This window comes from Tetrahymena thermophila (genome assembly GCF_000189635.1).
Source record: "Tetrahymena thermophila SB210 genomic scaffold scf_8254701, whole genome shotgun sequence".
Lineage (NCBI taxonomy): Eukaryota > Ciliophora > Oligohymenophorea > Hymenostomatida > Tetrahymenidae > Tetrahymena > Tetrahymena thermophila.
The window spans coordinates 1,248-21,084 of NW_002476467.1; the positions used below are offsets into that span (position 1 = coordinate 1,248).

The 19,837-nt window shown below is 22.4% G+C and overlaps 6 protein-coding genes across 6 annotated transcripts in view; 3 read left to right on the forward strand and 3 right to left on the reverse strand. All coding sequences in view use genetic code 6, as the record gives it.

Annotated features, from left to right (window-relative positions):
• Nucleotides 1-547, reverse strand: part of TTHERM_01432570 (hypothetical protein) — a gene marked incomplete at both ends in the record, with an annotated part of 690 nt that extends 143 nt beyond the window's left edge. The window contains 3 exons of the mRNA XM_001012544.3: nt 1-72; nt 271-355; nt 434-547. The exon at nt 1-72 is cut by the window's left edge and continues 143 nt beyond it. Of these exons, the coding sequence (XP_001012544.3) occupies nt 1-72; nt 271-355; nt 434-547 (271 nt within the window). The remainder of the gene's footprint in view (nt 73-270; nt 356-433) is intronic.
• A 5,773-nt stretch (nt 548-6,320) lies between these two features.
• TTHERM_01433580 (class I chitinase) lies at nt 6,321-7,535 on the forward strand (the record flags this gene model as incomplete). The annotated part of the gene is made up of 1 exon (XM_001012546.4): nt 6,321-7,535. The coding sequence occupies exon 1, from the start codon at nt 6,351-6,353 to the stop codon at nt 7,533-7,535; it is 1,185 nt and encodes a 394-aa protein (XP_001012546.3). The 5' UTR covers nt 6,321-6,350.
• A 1,173-nt stretch (nt 7,536-8,708) lies between these two features.
• Nucleotides 8,709-12,877, forward strand: TTHERM_01433590 (cation channel family protein; the record flags this gene model as incomplete). The annotated part of the gene is made up of 5 exons (XM_001012547.2): nt 8,709-9,777; nt 10,120-11,397; nt 11,463-11,904; nt 11,963-12,670; nt 12,721-12,877. 5 exons carry the CDS (start codon nt 8,709-8,711, stop codon nt 12,875-12,877), a joined length of 3,654 nt encoding a protein of 1,217 aa, XP_001012547.2.
• Nucleotides 12,878-13,256: 379 nt separating this feature from the next.
• TTHERM_001433592 (hypothetical protein) lies at nt 13,257-13,815 on the reverse strand (the record flags this gene model as incomplete). The annotated part of the gene is made up of 2 exons (XM_012796712.1): nt 13,436-13,815; nt 13,257-13,378 (listed from the first exon to the last, which is right to left on the reverse strand). Exons 1-2 carry the CDS (start codon nt 13,722-13,724, stop codon nt 13,257-13,259), a joined length of 411 nt encoding a protein of 136 aa, XP_012652166.1. The 5' UTR covers nt 13,725-13,815.
• A 1,205-nt stretch (nt 13,816-15,020) lies between these two features.
• On the forward strand, nt 15,021-15,176 carry TTHERM_01433600 (hypothetical protein; the record flags this gene model as incomplete). Its single annotated transcript, XM_001012548.1, has 1 exon — nt 15,021-15,176. One exon carries the CDS (start codon nt 15,021-15,023, stop codon nt 15,174-15,176), a length of 156 nt encoding a protein of 51 aa, XP_001012548.1.
• Nucleotides 15,177-15,397: 221 nt separating this feature from the next.
• On the reverse strand, nt 15,398-18,844 carry TTHERM_01433610 (transmembrane protein; the record flags this gene model as incomplete). The annotated part of the gene is made up of 2 exons (XM_001012549.2): nt 15,398-18,640; nt 18,782-18,844. 2 exons carry the CDS (start codon nt 18,842-18,844, stop codon nt 15,398-15,400), a joined length of 3,306 nt encoding a protein of 1,101 aa, XP_001012549.2.
• Between the last annotated feature and the right edge of the window lie 993 nt (nt 18,845-19,837).

Here is a 19,837-nt window from a genome sequence, read left to right on the forward strand (position 1 = left end):
TTGAGTTTATTACTTTAGTTAAAATAAGATATTTATTGCTTACTAATTAAAGATTGTCATAATTTTAGAAATCTTTTTAGACTTAATATTAAATTTATCGATTGTTAAATCTTGGCATTTTTTATAAACTTTGCAAGTAAAATTGAAGTTTAGAAAATCTTAAAGATTACTAAGCATAGACTTGGTTACCATCAAATAAATAAAATTAATTATTTTATTGACTATTATTAATGCTAAACATTAATTAGTTTTAATTAACCACAAAATTACTTACATAGTATAATTTTTGGTATTAATTATTGTAAAAATACTTTATTTAAAAAGTATTATCTGAAAGATTGTATTACACTCTAATCTATTCATAATTATAGGAATTAGTTTATAAAATTTGAGATAAGAATATGTCTAAAATATTGTCCTCGTAAAATATTACAGTTGTCAAAGTTGATAACTCAGTAATAAAAGGAGTATCTACTGTTTTCACTAGTTATTCGAATTTTATTTATGCTTATCCATCTTATGTTATTATCCTTAAATAATCTGTCATATTTATGAATTATACTAGTTTATTTTAAATGTAAAAAATATATGTGCTATTATCCCATTAGTTTTCAAAGATACTAATCTAATTTAATTTCTGCGAAGTTATGTTGAAATTCTTAATAATTTATTCTGAATTTGCATCTAAAATTGAAATTTTTATGCTGTAATCTGTTTAATTGTATTCTATGATTGAATTTAAATTCAAGCTATAAAATACATTATAATTGTAAAGAGGAACTTACTTAATTTAATAAAATGATATTTAATTATTTTCAAAAACCATTTTTTGAATAAGAAATTAGCGTGTAGTAACAGATTTAGAAATAGTTATTAAAAAATCATTTTTCTATCTTGAATAGACAAAATTAGGTGATAAAGTGAAATTTAGAGTACTATTTTTTATTATAAAGGATCTATCTCCATTTAACAATATTTCCTATTATTTCTTTTTATTAAAATTTATTTAAAACATGTTTTTAAAAAAATTATTTTATTATTACCGTCAATAAAGTATCAATAGTGTAATAAGTCACGTTTAATTTATTTTAAATTTAAAATAGTATATATGGTGGAGATTAATCTATTGGCAACTTACTTACTTGTGAACTAATTCCATCAAAAACAATTATTTGGTTGTAATTAGTGCTTGTTAAAAATATTATTTTGTTATTAATGTCAATATATCCTACATTAAGATCATTCTAAAACCCTGTCTCTGAATAAACAGTTTAAAATGTAGCAAAATTTACAATAACTAAGCTATTACCTGCTAAACAACCACCATAATTCCCTAATATAAAGCTTTTTTATTAAGCTTTTTCTACCCCTTATTACATATATAGTTCTTCAAAATTATTTAAATTTTGTAGAATATTTGAATTGATTATCTCTAAATTTTAGTTTGCTAGTGCGAATTAGCATTAATTACCTCTAATAAAGTACTAATTGCCTAAAAATGAATTTACTTACACTATTCTTTAATTAAAATTATTAAAACTACTTTCAAAATATGGGCACTGTTGTGTTTGCTCGCATTAATGAGTTTCAAAATTTTAATAAGTGAATGAGGAGCACATTTTTTGGCATTGATTTTTTGTAAAAGGAGACTCAATAAATTCAACGCTTGATTCACAAAAGTTTTATTTTAGAAAACACTTATTATTTTCTTAACTAAGTTATAAATTAACATCGCATTTTAAGCAATTTTAGCTAGCATCACATTAGATACATCCTTCAACTAAGCATTAAACACATTATGAGTTTTCTGTATTTATATAGCCTTATAGACAAGTTTAAGTACATTAAAAGTTATTTTAAAAACTATTAAAAGTATCAGTTTGGCATTTTATACAGTTGTCTTCATTAATATTAAAGCACTGTTAGCAACTGCTAGAACATTTCAAGCACTATTAAGTTAATATATTATAAATTTCCCCATTCAAGCACTAGCACAGCAACTTTGAAAATATAACTGAAAATATAATTATATAGTAATCTATTTTCATAGTTAATTTTGTATTGTGCCTATTTTTTTTGACTTTTTTTATTATTTTTTTACAGTTTATTAGCTAGTTTGTTTGTTTGTTTACTGTTTATTAGCTAATTTGCCTGCCTGCTTGCTTGATTATTGTTTGTTTGTTTTTTACTGTTTATGAGATAGTTTGTTTGTTTTTTTACTGTTTATTAGCTAGTTTGTTTGCTTGCTTACTTTATTTTTTGTTTGTTCTTTTTTTTACTGTTTATGAGATAGTTTGTTTGTTTTTTTACCGTTTATTAGCTAGTTTGTTTGTTTGCCTGCTTGCTTGCTTGATTATTGTTTGTTTGTTTTTTTACTGTTTATGAGATAGTATGTTTGTTTTTTTACCGTTTATTAGCTAGTTTGTTTGTTTGTTTGTTTGTTTGTTTTTTACTGTTTATTAGCTAGTTTGTTTACTTGCTTGCTTTATTTTTTGTTTGTTCTTTTTTTTTACTGTTTATGAGATAGTTTGTTTGTTTTTTTACCGTTTATTAGCTAGTTTGTTTGTTTGCCTGCTTGCTTGCTTGATTATTGTTTGTTTGTTTTTTTACCGTTTATGAGATAGTATGTTTGTTTTTTTACCGTTTATTAGCTAGTTTGTTTGTTTGCTTGCTTGCTTTATTTTTTGTTTGTTCTTTTTTTTTACTGTTTATGAGATAGTTTGTTTGTTTTTTTACCGTTTATTAGCTAGTTTGTTTGTTTGCCTGCTTGCTTGCTTGATTATTGTTTGTTTGTTTTTTTACTGTTTATGAGATAGTATGTTTGTTTTTTTACCGTTTATTAGCTAGTTTGTTTGTTTGTTTGTTTGTTTGTTTGTTTATTTGCTTATTTGCTTGCTTGTTTGTTTGTTTACTGTTTATTAGCTAGTTTGTTTTATTTTTTGTTTGTTCTTTTTTACTGTTTATGAGCTAGCTTGTTTGTTTTTTTTACTGTTTATTAGATAGTTTGTTTGTTTGTTTGTATTTTTACTGTTTTTTTACCTTTTATTAGCTAGTTTATTTGTTTATTTTTATGTTTATTTTTTTACTATTTTATTAGCTAATTTGTTTATTTATTTTTTACTGTTTATTAGCTAATTTATTTGTTTGTATTGCCTTATCAATAATATTTAATTTATGAAAAAAAACTTTCTCTAATTGATGTAATTTAAATGTATTAAAACTCATAAAGCTAATTAATATAAATAGAGGATACTGAACGAATTTCGTATGAAAAAGCTGACATTTTAAGATTTAAATTATATAATCTAAAAAATTTTAATATTTATTAACCAAAATAAATTCTAAAAGCAATTTTTAGCTTAAAAATTATTTTGTTTATTTGTTTGCTTGTTTGTTTTTATACTGTTTATTTGTTTGTTTATTTTGTCTCTATTAATATTATTTAATTACTAACTGATGAAATTTAAATGTATGTAAAATCAATCAGCTAATTAATAAAAAAAGGAAACAGAACGAATTTTTTTAAGATTTAAATTATATAATCTAAAAAATTTGAATATCAATTAACCAAAATGAAATCAAAAAGAAAGGATAATTTTTATTTATTAAGTCATAATTATTGGGTGTAAATAATTATTTCATTTTTAACTTAAAAATTATTAAATATTTTAATAAAACTTATTACTAAAACAATTTTTCAAATATTAACTTTTAATAATTAAAAAAACTCAAATACAATTATTATTTTTATTTGCTCAGAATATTATTTCTACATTTTTATGTTCCTTAATCTAATATAATGAATAAATATTTATTACTTTATATTTCTATTGTTATACTTAATACAGAAACAGAAAAATAGGAAGGTACTAAAAGAGGAAATGCATAGCACATATGCATAATATAGATAAAATAATATATAAAATAAGAAAGATTAAACCTTCATATTATTTGTCTAAGAAAATATATAAATTTTATTTATTTGAAAACCTAAAATTAATAGTAAATAATAAAGACATCAATTCGCTTTTTTATATTCAAAAGAGAAAAATTTGATCAAGTTTTTGTTTTAAAAATTCTTCTTAATTTATGAAAAAGAAATTTATTCATCAAATTATTTAATTACAAATTTTTTCTGATAAAATTAAATGAATTTGTAAATTTATATTTTATTTAAAACACCCAAACCCTTCTATAAATGATAATTAAATAAACAGAAAGACTCATTATTAATGCTTTCTAATTTACCTTATTTAATTCTTTTAAATAAAAATTTTAAAAAGAAAAATAAATCCACCCACATTCAAACTAAAATTGCTTATATTATTCTTACTAATTTTATTTTGGTATATTTATTACTAAATTAAAAGAATAGAAAAAATTGTTCTTTTTCTTTTGACTAATTTTAGTTTTATTTAAATTAATTATGTGATTTATCAATTATAAAAATGGCTAATATAGGATACTATTGAAATATTATTTTAGAAATTTTAAAAATAAAATAAAAAAATATAAAGTTTCTTTAATATAATAATATTTATTTTATGAACTAAATAATTATTTTTAAATATTATTTGTTTTGTTATTAGGTGGTAAGTAAGATGAGACAGGTTTATTTTGTAGAAAGCCAAAAAAGCAGAGTCATACGGAACACTTTAATTGAAAATATGTTTTATTTAAAGGTGGAAACCTTAACTAACTATTAAATTTTGATTAAGAATACACACCAAGTATTAATCTGATAAAAAACAATTTGTAATCATAAATATTTCAAATTATTTGGGAATTTACTTTTCTAGTACTCTTTAAATTTTTAATCATAAAAAAGTCAATTTGTTAATGGCTTGCAGAATTTTTAATAAAAATTTAGATTTTTCTGATAAATATTTGGTTAATTTATATATATTTTTTTTTTTACTTAGATAAATTATGTTAAAAATTAGGATTTATTCTTCACTCTAAGAAATTTTGTTAAGAGAGTAAGCTTGCTTAAATTTGTGGTGTATATTAATAGCTTTTAATTTATTTGATAAATTGATGAAGATATCATTTAAGATATAATCTAATTTAGGATTATTTTAACATATATTATCATAAATAAAAACACTAATTTTAACTTTAACAAATAAAATAATTCTATTTGTAAAAAGTATTTGCTTAATAATTTAAAATTATTTATTTTAATTCTTTAAATAAAATTAAGAGATATCATCTATTTTTATGTCAAATAATCAAGAATATTGACTAAAATTTTATAATAATATTTTTAAGATCCCCATCTGATTAAGATTTTTTTGAAAAATTGTGTTATTTCTTACAAATTCTAGTTATTTGTTTGTATTTATATTGATTTACATTTAGAAGGTTATTGCTAATAACAAAAATTAATTTAGTATAATTATATTTATGATAATAGATCTAATATATCTAAGAGTTACATATTAAAATAATATCTTTAAATAGATGCTTCATGTCAAAACACACTTTATATGAAGCTTTGTAAAGAGGTACAAAGTTTTTAAAAAGGCTTCACAATATTTATACTTTTATCTTATTTAGAAGTTTTATGATAAGTTTGAGTTTTAAGATATCTAATATATATAAATCAAATAAGTAATAAATGTTATAGTATTCATAAATAAATGCTTAGTTACACTGATATCTGATTTGGAGTATTCTGATTTGAAAGCTTGAATTACTTTCTAAAAAAATCTATTTGCAAATGATAAAATAAAAATAAATCCGATTAATTCTTCTTGGGAATGGCTAAAAATTCAAATTATATTAAAGAAATGCGACACGATTTTTAAGATCAGTGAATTTATTAATACTTAATTTAGTTAATTAGTAAGTAAGATTAAGCAATTTAATTAAATTCAAGCTATTTGCTTGTTTGGTCTTTTTGTATGATTAATTAGCGAATTAACATATTTCATCACTAAAATAGTTGATCCATTAAATATCTTAACTTTAAAATTAGGTAGTAACTAAAATAAGAATTAAATAAATCAGAAAAATATATTAATTTATCAGCATCAACTATGTAAGTTTGTTTGTTAGTTTTTTAAATAAAGTAGAATATTTTATTCCTTAAAATAGTATAAAACATTCTTTACATATCCTCTAAAAAACTTATTCGCAAGAGATAAGTTTCATTGAATTTTTTATTAAATTTTATTAGTCGATTTATCAACAAACTATTAATCTAATTATTTTTTATTAGTATTATTTCTAATTATTGTAATTAAACTTTAAGGCTCCATTTTTAGTATAAATACTGTCTAAATTAATCAAGAGAAAATATAATTTAATTAATTCAAAAAAAATTAAATTTCTAACTAAAAAACTCAATGAGATACTCTAAATTAAGTGCGCTTGCTCTAGTCCTCTTGATTAGTTGCTAAGTCTTTGCTACTGATTATAGAAACCTTCAATCATAAGGCGATTGTAAATGCACTTGCGATTGCAAAGTACCAGACAACAACAATAATAATAACAACAACAATAACAACAATAATAATAACAACAACAATAATAATAACAACAACAACAATAACAATAATAACAACAATAACAATAACAACGGAGGAAATAGCACTAAACAACCAAGAAACTTTACTGCTTGGTTTGCTAATTCTAAGCCAGACGCTTGGGGTAATACAGGTCTTCCCGTTATTTTGAAAAATATTAATGGTGTTATTACTAAAGCTTAATCTGATAAATGGTTAGCAGATATAACTAATGCAGCAAAAGCTTTCCCTGATTTTTGTAACAGTGGTAATGAATAAAAAGATAAGCAAGAGTTTGCTGCCTTCTTAACAATTATTGGTGCTGAAACATCATTTGATCCTTCAAATGGATTCCCTTGCACAAAGGAAAATGGATGTCCTAATTGTGATGCTTGTTCTTACAATTCTAAAGGAAAGTAATGCAGCACAACTCCTAATCTATAGTATTATGGAAGAGGTCCTTTATAATTATCTTGGGATTACAATTACATTAATTTCTCACAATATTACTTCAAAGATAACAGAGCTCTTACCAATCCTGACATTGTTACTTAGGACTAATAGACTTGCTGGGCTAGTGCAATCTGGTTTTGGATGACTCCCTAAAATTATGGTGGTTGGTGTATGCCATAAGCAGCATGGCCAAGCAGAGATGCCTGTGCTTAAAGCTGTCCTAATGGTCCTTCTGGCTGTTCTAACAGTGCTTGTACATCCAATCATTGGCTTAATACTGGAAAAGCAAGTCCCCATGATGCTATATAAACCGGAAAAGGTATTGGTTAAGTAATCAATATTATTAATGGTGGTTACGATTGTTGCCCTTCAACAACTTATAAGACCTAGTATGGTCACACTGTGCACAGAATTGAATGGTTTGCTGAAATACTTTAGCTGTGGGGAGAGCCTTTACCTTACTCAAACTTATCAACTGTTCCTATAGAAGAATGTCCTGCAGCTCAAGGATCAATAGATTGTAGCAGATTAGCTGGTACTTGCTATTGGAACTGCTGTTCTGCTAAATCATGATGATTAAATTAGCAAAGAATAATAAAAATTATGTTCTTTTTATATTATATTATAGTACCATATTTTTGATTTACTGCTTCATTATTTTTCTTTCTTTTTTTATAAGCACTTTTAGTCTTAATAACAGTCATCTTTTTAAATGAAAAGTTAATTAATAATTAAATTCAAAATTTTACTTAAGTAGATTAGGATTTATTAACTTTATTTTTGCTTTAGCCATCAAATAAAAACAATTTTTAATGATTGCTTTATTATATATATTTTTTTTCCCAGCTATTATGGCTACTATATTTTTGAGTTGTTGAATGTTTAAATTAAAAAACTTTTTGATAAGAACTTTCTGTTATCTAAAAAATAATTTATTTAAAATGAATAATTAATTTGATTATAAAAATTTATCATATTTTGTTTAAATGAAAAAATAATGAAGAAAATTATTAAATTATTTTTTTTAATTATTAGTTTGGTTTTATAAATATTTTTTATAGAGCAAATGTTAATTATTTATTTTTTTGGATGATCACCTTTGGATAAGTAATTATATTTATTAATAATTTAGCAATCGTATTATTTGAATAATGAATTATTTTGTATTATGTTAATCACACTTTTATGGGGTTATAAAAAAGATATTACTTCATTGAGAAAGTATAAATTAAATTTACATTATATTTATAATTTAGCTTTGATTATTAAACTCATGAATACCATAGAATGGCATTTAATTTTAAAATATTTAGACTTTCAATAATGCTTATATGTTCAAGAAATTTAATTTTTATAATATTAAGATGAATATATATGAATGGTTTTTGTTTTCTTATGTTCTAATTAAATATTGTTTTGAATAGTTTTTATTACTAGTAATCTTAGAAGATAATTTTTTTTCTGTTGTATAAGCAAACTGCTTAGTTGTTAAATATTATAGATATTAAAATATCAAAAGGATAGATAAATAGATAGAATACTAAGTGGTTCATATATTGAAATTTTGTTTAGATTAATAATAGATTCATTATAGGATTGCTTTTAGTTAGTATATTTATTGCATCAAAAAGCTAGAAATTTAAACCAATAGTTGTAGAAAAGGATAAAATTGCCATTTAAAAAGTTAAATATTTTATAAAAAACCTTTTTTGAATTATAGAATTATCAAGCAACCTTTGCAATAACATGAATTAAAATTAGTAAAATAGTAAAAACCCATCAGATTTGAGATAGGGGGAATATATTAGAGGATAAATGTTTGAAGTTAAATAAAGATCTTTTAAAAAAATGGAAAGCGGAGAAGAATTAATTATAAATTTTGAAAGTTCTCATACTTCTATTTAAAAAAATTTAGAGAATATTAATAATAATCATCATAATGAAAAAGGGGAAATAGTTTTCGATATGAATACTTTTAGGAAAAACTTTGAAGAGGAACTCAATACAAAAGATTACTCACCTATTTCTAAGATAAAAGGGTCTCCAAGCAAAACTTTTATTTAGTAGGATGTAGATTCTAATGAGTAAAAGGAATTAAATTTGAAAAAAAGTAGTGAAATTTAAAGCAGTTAACAAAGCCCTTCAAGCTCTAAGTAAAGTGATTAAATTAATGAAAATTCATCAATGAAACAGTCTAAAAATAAAGAGAGTGAGAGAAAAAATACATTTGAAGCATTTAATAAAAATGAAACTCTGATGATTAGGATGCTTTCAGATGATTAATATTAAAACAAGAAAATTGAGAAAATAATTGAGCCTATTAAATCTATTAAATCGAATCGTAGAATATTAAATGAAAGTAACACTCCAGTTGCTAGAGGATTTACACAAAAGAAGAAACCTCTAGATGAAATTTGGAAGAAAAAAGGTCTTAATATACTATTTCATGTAAAAAAGTACATAATGCTATTAAAAAACATATCATCTCACAATAACTTCAGATCTCTAAGCAAAAATTAGTTTGAAATAATAAATGATAAGGCTAACTATTATAGCTTCTACAAATACAATAATTATTTAGTTAATGCACAAACTTCTTTTATAGAAAAAATTGCATTTATGGGAAGGTAAAGAATTAAATTCTTGAACTCAAAATTAATTTAGATAATTTATAATTATTTTATAAATAACTTGATCATAATAAACCCAGAATCAGTTTACAAATTATTGTGGGATGGCTTTGTACTATTTTTGCTTGTAATAAATATTTTCTATGTCCCCCTCAAAATTGCGTTCTAAGACAGTGGAGGATTATGTAATATTTTTTTAAATTTTACTCACTTATTTTATTTGATGTTTTAGTACTAATGTCTTTTTTTTATATGTTTGAAAGTTTTTTTGTTACAAAAATATGTTCTAACTGTTAATATTAGCAAAAAAAGATATATTTTGGTGTAATTCTGGTAAAAACAACAAATTTAACCACAAAATAAGAATTATGAATAGTAAAAATATTAATTGGTTTAACTTTACTATTTTTTGAAAGGTGATTAAACAAACAAATTTATAAAATAGACAATTATTCAAAAAATAAGAAAAGCATGATTAAAGTAGAAAAATATGTTAGAAAATTTATTTATTTTTATAAATTAATTAGAATGGCCTTATTTATTGACTGTTTTCTTAAATGATATTCCTGGATGGGTGTTTCTTGGTGATATAATTTTAAACTTTTTTACTGCTTTCTACAAAAAGGGAGTTATTATTATGGAATTTAAAACAATAGCAAAATGGTATTTTAAAAACTAATTCTTCTTCGACTTGTTTGTATTCTTGCCATTTATTCTATCGAAATACTTTGCTATAAAATATCTTGATGCTATTTTGATCCTGCGTTTTAACAAGATACTAAAAATAGTCAACAATTACTTCGACTTACTTAACTTAAAAAGTGATTAGGCAGCTATATTTGATTTAATTAAGCTCATCTTTTTGATTTTATTTATAGCTCATTTTTGTGGATGCGCATTCTATCTTGTATCTTATATTGAAATATAATATGGAGACTACTCTAACTGGCTTACACATTCATTTAAAATTACAGATCCGAATTCTTCAGATTGGTTTCCATGCTATATAGCTTCATTTTATTGGGCTGTTATTACTATGATTACAGTTGGTTATGGTGATATTACTCCAACAACTACTGTAGAGAGAATTTTTGTTATTTTAATTTGCCTTGTGGGCTGTGGTGTTTTTGCTTATAGTGTAAACTCAATAGGTTCTATTATAAGTGCAATAACATAGAAATCAACTAATTTTAGATAAAAAATGTCTCTACTAACAATTCATATGAAAAAAAGAGGACTCAACACTGAATTGTAAATGAAAGTCAAAAAATACTTTGAATATTTAAATGATGAAAAATTAGAAGACAACCAAGAAGGAGAAAATATGCTTAAGGAACTTGCCAGTTCTCTTAAGCATGAAATAGCTGTAGATATATATGGAAAAATTTTAAACTAAAAAAAAATATTTTTCTTAAATTTCACCTAACCTTTTTTAATGGACTTAGCTCCAAAGTTGAAAGAAAAAAGACTGGGTCCTGAAGAAATAATCTACAATGAAGGAGAAAGCTAACCTAGAATATACTTTGTTATGAAAGGCAGTGTAAACCTATTTATAAATGTAAAGAAATCTAATCAATAACCTTACACAATACTAAAAACTGTTTCAAAAAATGGAGTTTTTGGAGAATTAGGATTTTTTTCAGGAATGGTTTCGAATCATGGCGCCATAACAACAAATGTAGTTTCTCTAGTTTATATTAACATAGAAGATTTTTTGGAAGTAGTTAAACACCATCCTTTAGATCATGAAAAATATAAATTCTTATCAGATAATTATGTTATTTATAGTAGTTCAAGAGGTTTAGGTGAGAAAATGGAAAAAATATTTGAGTAAATAATTTATTTTATAAAATTTATATTTAAAAAAAAGGTAGCTAATGCTAAGGTTGTGGAAAGTTTACACATTAAATAGATCATTGCCCGTTATTAAACTATGTCCCAAACAAAGACTAAATTATTTAAAAGCATAAAAGAACTGAGGATTAAATAAGAATCAAAGAATATAAAAGAAAAAGAGATAAATCTTAATCTCCTTGGATAATTGCTGATAGCTTAAAATAAGCAGTTCTATAATTAATAGTAGAGGTAGAAGAAATCAAGGATATAGAAGATTTATATCACAGATTAGAAGAAATGGAGAATAATGAAGACGATTATGATGATGGTAATAGCAGCGAGCATACTGAGAAAAAGTCTCAAAAAAATTTAGATGTAGCATTTAACATCAAAGACACTAAGAGCATTACTCAGAAGCAAGAGGAAAAGGGAGAAATAGAATTAATCAATAAAATTATACGAAGAGGAAGAAGATAGTAAACTATTAATATTAAATTTCAACTTTTAGATTGTATTTATGTTTTTTAAAAAAAGATAAACATATAGGAAAGTTTAAGTATAAACTATACAGCACAAAGCTAGTTTTACTATTTAAGCTGATAACATAAAAAGTTAACCAGTTTAAAGAAAGTAAAGTGAAGTTTTAGATGATTCTTTGAATCTACATTAAGAAGATTAACAGATTAGCAATAGTACAACTTCATATAAGGATATTAGAGCATAGATTAAAAGAGCTACTTTTATTAAAAAAATGTCAACCAGAAAAACAGGAGGTGGTAATAATAGCACAGCTTTAGATGAAGATAACTTAGGGCTTTTACCTGAAGCAGACTATAGGAAGATATCTATTAGAAAAGGAGCAGGAAAAACATTCTAAAATTCGGTTATGAATAATTTAATTCCAAAATAATTAACAAATGCTGAATTAGAAGAATAAAGAATAGAACAAGAAAAAAATCTAAGAGTTTTCTCTAAAATATTAGACTTAGATATACCAAAAGAATATAAATAATACTATCCATTTAATAATAAATCAAATGTAATTCTCTTATATAACTAGAGATTAAGGGTAGTATAAAAGTAAAATTCTTCTTAATAGCAAACAAAAATAGATAACCCAAGAAACATAAAAGAAATTTATAAAAATATTAAAAATAAAAGAAACTCAATCTAAATTTTAAACAAGTAAAATTTCTCCTTTGGAAGTTAATTAATGACACCAAAATCGTCAAGCAATAGAATGTATAATTTTTTTATTATTTATTTTTTCTAAAATATTTTTCATTATTAAGTTTAAGGAAGTAGCCAGCATTTAGTAATTTTAGCTCTAATATTAATAATCAAAATAATAATAATAATAATAATAATAATAATAATGTGAATGTACATCCTTCAAAGTTTAAATATGCTTATGAAGCCAGTTCTAGTAATGATAGTCCTATTAATTGATTTATATCACAATATATATACATAAAATTTTAATAATTAATCAAATTTTGGTACTTAATATAATATAATTTAATTTAAATATATTTATATAATTTATTAATTTAGTAAGTAATTAATTAATCAATTTATTTTATAATACTTGTGTCTTTAAAATTAATACCATCATTATATTTAAAATTTTTATAGTTTTTTTAATTACTTATAAAAATTTATTTTAAATAGATTTTATTTGAATAAAATATTTTTAGAAAAATATCTATATATATATAATATATAATAATAACAATAATAATAATAATAATAATGAAATTGTAGTTAATAAAGAGTTTCTAATTGATTGATTCTACTTTACTGATCACAAATTGACCAATAAGTATATTCAAAAATTAATTGAACTTATTTCACTTTTAATGTTGATTGCCTCATATTTATCAAATTAGCATGTATTAAGAGTATATTCTTAAGATTTATCATTCCTAGTACTTTATAATCTATCTTTAACTTATTATTAAAATTTTTTAAATTAATTTGAACTTTAAAATACTTAAATTTATTTACTTAAAGGACTTTACTTTGTTGTTCTTGTATAAAATGATAATTTTTTCTATAAGGTAGTTTTTGAATTTAGTTTTCTTTAACTATTTTTACTAATAACTTGCTTTTAGTTTTAAATTGTAAATTTTTAAATTTGTAATCGTTAAGTGTTATTACCTACTGGAGTATTCAATAAACCAAAGTGTTATTGAACACTTACTTGATTATAAAAATCATAATTTTTGATAAATTATACAAGCATTTTAATTTTCCTTTTTACATTTTTTAATTTAATGAGGGATTAAATTTTCATCGTATTCTCAATTTGAATGTATTTAAATAATCGTGGATATTTAACTTTTAGATAGTAGAGAATATTATGAATTATATTTCTTTTAGTTTAGTCAAACGGAATGATTATTAAAAATAAACCTTAAGCAAATTAGAAAACAAACAATAGGTTAATAAGGAATAAAGTCAAAGTGAGGAAGGCTCTTTCTGATAGCTGATCTGTTAACTTATTGTCTAAGATAGATATTATATTCAATGAAATAACACTTAAAATTGCTGATTACTATAATAAATTGTTAAAGTCTTTAACAATATAAGGTTTTAATTTAAAGATTATACAAATCCACAATAAAATAATACTGTTCAACAATGAGGTCTAAATTTAAAAAAAAAAAATATTTTAAGATTTTATATTTAAATTGTAAATTAAATTTACCTTTAATTATTAATCTTATTGTAATAATATGGATATTGATATTAATAGTGACTTATAAAATAGTTTACCAAATTCCCAATAATAAAATTTATCTTTAAATCCAGCAAATACAAATGAATATTTAATCTCTTTGAAAATAGACCATTTTTATTTTTTTCCATTTCTAACAGTTCTGAATAGGAATAAAGGTATTATTAAAGTCCAAATTATTAGTAAAGGGAGAGAGAAATAAATTATATAGGGTTTATGATATTTAGAATCCATACAGGGAATATTATAGTCAAGATCTAAATATTACTAATCACCTATTTGTATGCAATTTATAGATCTGCTTAAAAGAGTAACTACCATAGGGAAGAAGTAAAGATATGTAAAAATTAAAGCTGTTCTTAAATAATTCAGTAAAAAGTTATCTTTTTTTATCAGTTTAAAAATTAATGCCAATAAAATATAAAAAATAAGGACTAATAAAGGCAGAGCTAATGAAAGTAAGGTTTAATAGAACCACAAAGGTTGTAGAGTTTAATATTTGGATATAATGCAATCAAAAGATTTGCTTGTAATACTAAGTGAATTTCCATATAATAGAACCGGAAATTTAAAAAAAATAGGTATATTTATTTAAAAAGAACTCAGTAAAGAAAGTATTTAAAAATGATCAGTTAATATTTTAGTAACTATTTAAGGTTTATCTGATTGTCTTACTGTTCAATAAAATTTTTAAAAATTAATAAATATTTAATGAATTATTTTACAATTAGTTACATGTTGATCCTAAAAATAAGATTTCTGACTTGTTCAAAAAATAACCAATTATTTTTGTTTGCATTTTGTAGATGATTTTAATTAAAATAATAAAAATATATAGAAAGACAAGTAAAAATGTTAGAGAATTTTCAAAAGCAATAAGTAAAACACTATCATTACAATCATAACATACCTCAGAACTAAAAATTTAAGAGTATCTATTTCCCCATATTACTCCATATGAATCACACTGCTAGCAAAGTGGACCTTTGTGTCCACGTAAACACATGAACTATGATACAAAAAAAAAATAATCAAATGAAATGAATTTAAGTAAGCTAAATAAAAAATTTTTATTTTAAACTTTGATTATAATTAAATTTTAAAAATTAACATAAGACACTCCTCTCATTAAAATCAAAAATGAATAGAGAAAATTATTATTTTTTTTTTAATTGACTAGCAAAAATTAAAATCTCCAAAAATTTATAATCAGAAAAGTTTAAATATTTTCATGACTCTATTAAAAGCCCTGTTTTTAAAGGAAAAAAAAAAATTACCTTTGAATCTGGTGACTCAGCTTAGCAAAATTCTGGATTTTTATTACAATATATTATTATATCAGTTTTATTATTCTCTCTCCAATATCCATTCTTTAAATTTATTGTAGAACCATGGCATTCTTTAGCAGAATCTGGACACTGTTTACAAGAGGTGCTGTATTAATCTAAAGAATATTTTCCTTTTGGACACTCTTGGCAAATTATAGAATCAATTTATTGCACCGTTATTTCTCCGATTGAACAACTAGTGAAATTAATTGTAAAATTCTTTTAAAACTAATCTTAAAGGAAAAAAGTATTCCTTTTAGAGTCAATTAAATTAGGTAAAGTATCTAAAACTATTTATAGACTCATACTTCTTTAAGGCATATACATAATCTGAGATTGTAAATTAATTCCGTTGTTAATTACTTGTTTAGATTATACTTATCCTATCACCTGTATTTTCTTATTTGACTAATCCCAATTCAAAGATACAGATAATGACTAAACAAAGCTTTGGATATCACTGCTGTAAAATTAAAATTCTGTTATATTTATATTCGACATCTTTATTGGATTATTTTCTTCATCAAGTAATTATATACCTTCAAAAGTAATTTAATTTCCACTTTTGAACTCTCTTATTTCTATTTATCTTTCACCCAAAATTTTTACACTTCCTTTTGGTATTTTAATATTCTTTAAGTCTATATCAATTTTCCTAATCGTTGAGCCAATATTATGCCCAAAAATTTTAGCATAATTGTTTATGATTTTATTTTTATTATTACTAATATTATTAGATTTTTCTAATACAAAATCTGGTATAACTTATTCATAGTAGATCCCGCCTCCTATAATCGCAGTATTAGAAGTAACATTAGAATTTTCTATTATCAAGTTTGCATATGACAAGTTAATTGCTCCACCAGTTGAAAATGCAGCTGAATTAAGTATAAATTAACACTTTTATATATTTACTTAAGCAATGTTAACAAAATTCTAAATGCTAATAGCTCCACCATTTAATCTCAAGCATTTATTTTATTTAAATATGGAATTCTATATCAAAATATGCAAACAGTTAAAAACATACAAAGAACCTCCTATTCCATTAAAATTAGTGTTATTTTTAAATTGGCTATTATTTATTGTTATACTATTACATTAGCTTACATATGCTATTGATGTATATAAGTTTTACTTTAACACATTATTCTCTATTAAAACTTCATTAAAAAGAATCGTATCTACGAAATTCAATTCAATTAACGGCTCATTAATCTCTTAACTAGAAAGTCTTGAAAAATTCATAGTAAAATTACCAACATTATCAGGTTGCTAATTTATTGATAATACGGTTATTTAATTATTCAAGGATGTTAAGTTGTTTATGATGCAATTTTAAAAGTCAAAAATCTATAGAAATACATATTTATTGTTATTAATATATTAACTCTATATTAAGGTGCCGTCTAACTGTGGTTGTACTTCTTCGATTTTGAAATTTGTAATTACTAAATTTGTAGATTATACTTAAAAGCAAGTTTTTGATATTGATGATTAATAAATATAAAAATCAGATATAGAAGTATTAGAGGCCTAAATATCAAATGAAACTTCTTTAGAATTTAAAACACTGATGCATTATATTACATCAGATAGACAAGTATACTAAATATTTTTTTCGTAAAATGGCTCTATTGTTAATATTTTAACTTAATTACTACTATTTACTGTAATTTACGAAACTTAAATTTCAGCAATCCCTTAAAGATACAATAATTAAGTAGAATTTACTTATTTTAAATAAATATTTGTGATATTTAATTTTAAGCAAAGAGAAATTTAGAAAACTGAAATCAAGATAGCATCAAATACTTAGATATCTTATATATCAATGTATTAATTGTTTTAGATCTAAAAAATGTTGTTTTTACTTAACTTATTAATGAATATTTGCTTTATAACCAAATTGACGTTATCTGATAAATAAAATGTAAGTTATTCAGTTTGAATGCTATCAATTGTAATATTTTCAATTATTACTAATTTATTGTTAGAAATAATTATTTGATTATTTCCAAGCTTTTTGCTATTGAATTTTATATTTTAAAGATAAACCTAATCAAAATTGGAAATATTAAGAGTATTCTCAACATTTAATATTATGTCAATCAACTAGAAATTTTTCATTTCAGCATTTTAGTTTAAGGTAATGCTGTCAATTATATTTAAACTCATATTGTTTATAAGCACATTTCTAATGTTTTGTGAGTTAATTTGATTTTTCGACCAATAAATGTTATTAAAAATTACGCTAGATTAGATAACTAAAGAAAGAAGTTTATTAGGATCTATATTTTTTTCTTAGATATTGTCTAAATCAATGCTTTAAATATATTATTGATCTAAGTAATTTATTTTAAAAACTGAAAGTTTTTACTAACTGCTTTATAAAGTATTAAGACTATTACTTAGTTCAATTAGAAAATAAATGTTTTCTAAAGGTCTAATTTGCTATAAAATTTCTATATTACAAGATTGTTTTTTAGACAAAGGTATTATCTAGTAGAATATATTTCGATAGGAAGAAAATAGCATTTCCAGAAAGATGTTATTATTTGAATCTTTGTTTAATTCAACTTTAGAAAGTTGCATACCTTCTTAATCTATAATTTAAATTAACTCATACTAGGAATTAAAACTCAATTTTACAAGTAAAGAATTAAGTTTTTATGTGATAATAAATAAGTTATCATATTAAATATTAACTATATTTGTCACTTCTTTTAAACCTGATTGAATTTTAGGGTACTACTACTAGAAGCTTAAACCGTTATAAATTATGATATCATTTGGACATATTGAGTAAATAAAATAGGAATCAAAAGAAATCTTAGCTTACTTTAAGCAAGAGTTTTAAATTATTTTAATTAATTTTAAGCTATAATTAAATACTAGTGTCTATCCTTAGTTATTAACTAAAAGTATTAATTAGCGGAAAGGATCATTGACAGCATTTGTTATTTTACTATCTTAAACTGAATAGCTGTATTTTATTTCTTAGGTATCTAATTGGGCTATAAAGATTTTAAATATATTATTTTCTATAGCTATAACACAGATAATAAGCAGTTGTTATGAGTCATTTGTGTTATACCTATCTTCGTATTCATAAGGAATATTCCACCATTAATTAGAATAATTCTAAAATTATTTAACTTGAAGTTTGAAAACAAATTAAATTTTAAGTGAATTTTAAAAAACAATTTACTTTTACTTTTGTTGAATAAAATTAAATGTATAAATCTTATAGGTTGAAGGAATTATAATATATTAATAATATACGAAAGATTGTGAAACATCTCCGTCATTAAAGTTAGCTAGATTAATTTCAGTAGAATTTTACATTTCTAAACTCAAACTGGTTAGTTGATAACTATTCTCATACAAAATTAGAACTTAATTTTGTATCTTATCATAAAAAAAGTTATCAGGTAAATTTTTTAATTTGATTTTATTAACTAAAGTTAATTTTTATTTTTCTTAATCAAATTAGATTTAATTTAAATTCTCGAATTAAATATAGATAAAACTGCTATCATTTATCTTAATTAGCTATGTTAAATATGGATAAACATTATAGATAGATGGCTCAAATAATAAGGTATCAATTAATTTTGCGTTTTTATACAAATTTAAAGAGAGATTAACTATGTTATAATAAACTTAATATTCTCTATTTATATTTAAAGTTTATATGTTTTGATACTAAAGCCAGATTGACCTCACTTGCATAAAGAACCTCTGTTAAATCAAAAGTTAAAACTTTATTTAAGGTTAAAGCTGTTAATATAGATAGATTTGTATCCAGAAACACACTTTAAATAGGAGTTAAATCTTATAGCTGTGCAAACGTTTCAATAAATTGCATTGAAGAATATTCAAAAGCTGAAATATAAAAATCAGAATATAAAAAAACTATATTTTTATATTTGTCTATTAAAATTCCTTAAGTATTTTATACTTCAATTTGATAAAGAGTTATATTTTTTGTTAAATAATTATAAAAATACATAATTGGAGTTTAATCAACTAGCAGTAAAATATTTTTCTCTTTGTAAAAGAAAAAAGCGTTTTTAGAAAATTAGCTTACTGTCTAGTAAGTAAACAATTAATTATCTCCAGGTATATTTATAGAATTAATTTATTTGAGTGTTCCAGTAACTCCAATTAATATTTTATTATTAAAATCATAAAGTAAATTAGTTACATTTTATCTGTAATCAAACAAGTATTTAAAGCTTGAAAAATTTCCATAATAGAATAAATTATTATTAAATTTGTAAAAAATAGCTAATAATGGGCCTTAAATATCTACCAATGGTGTTATCTATTGTATAT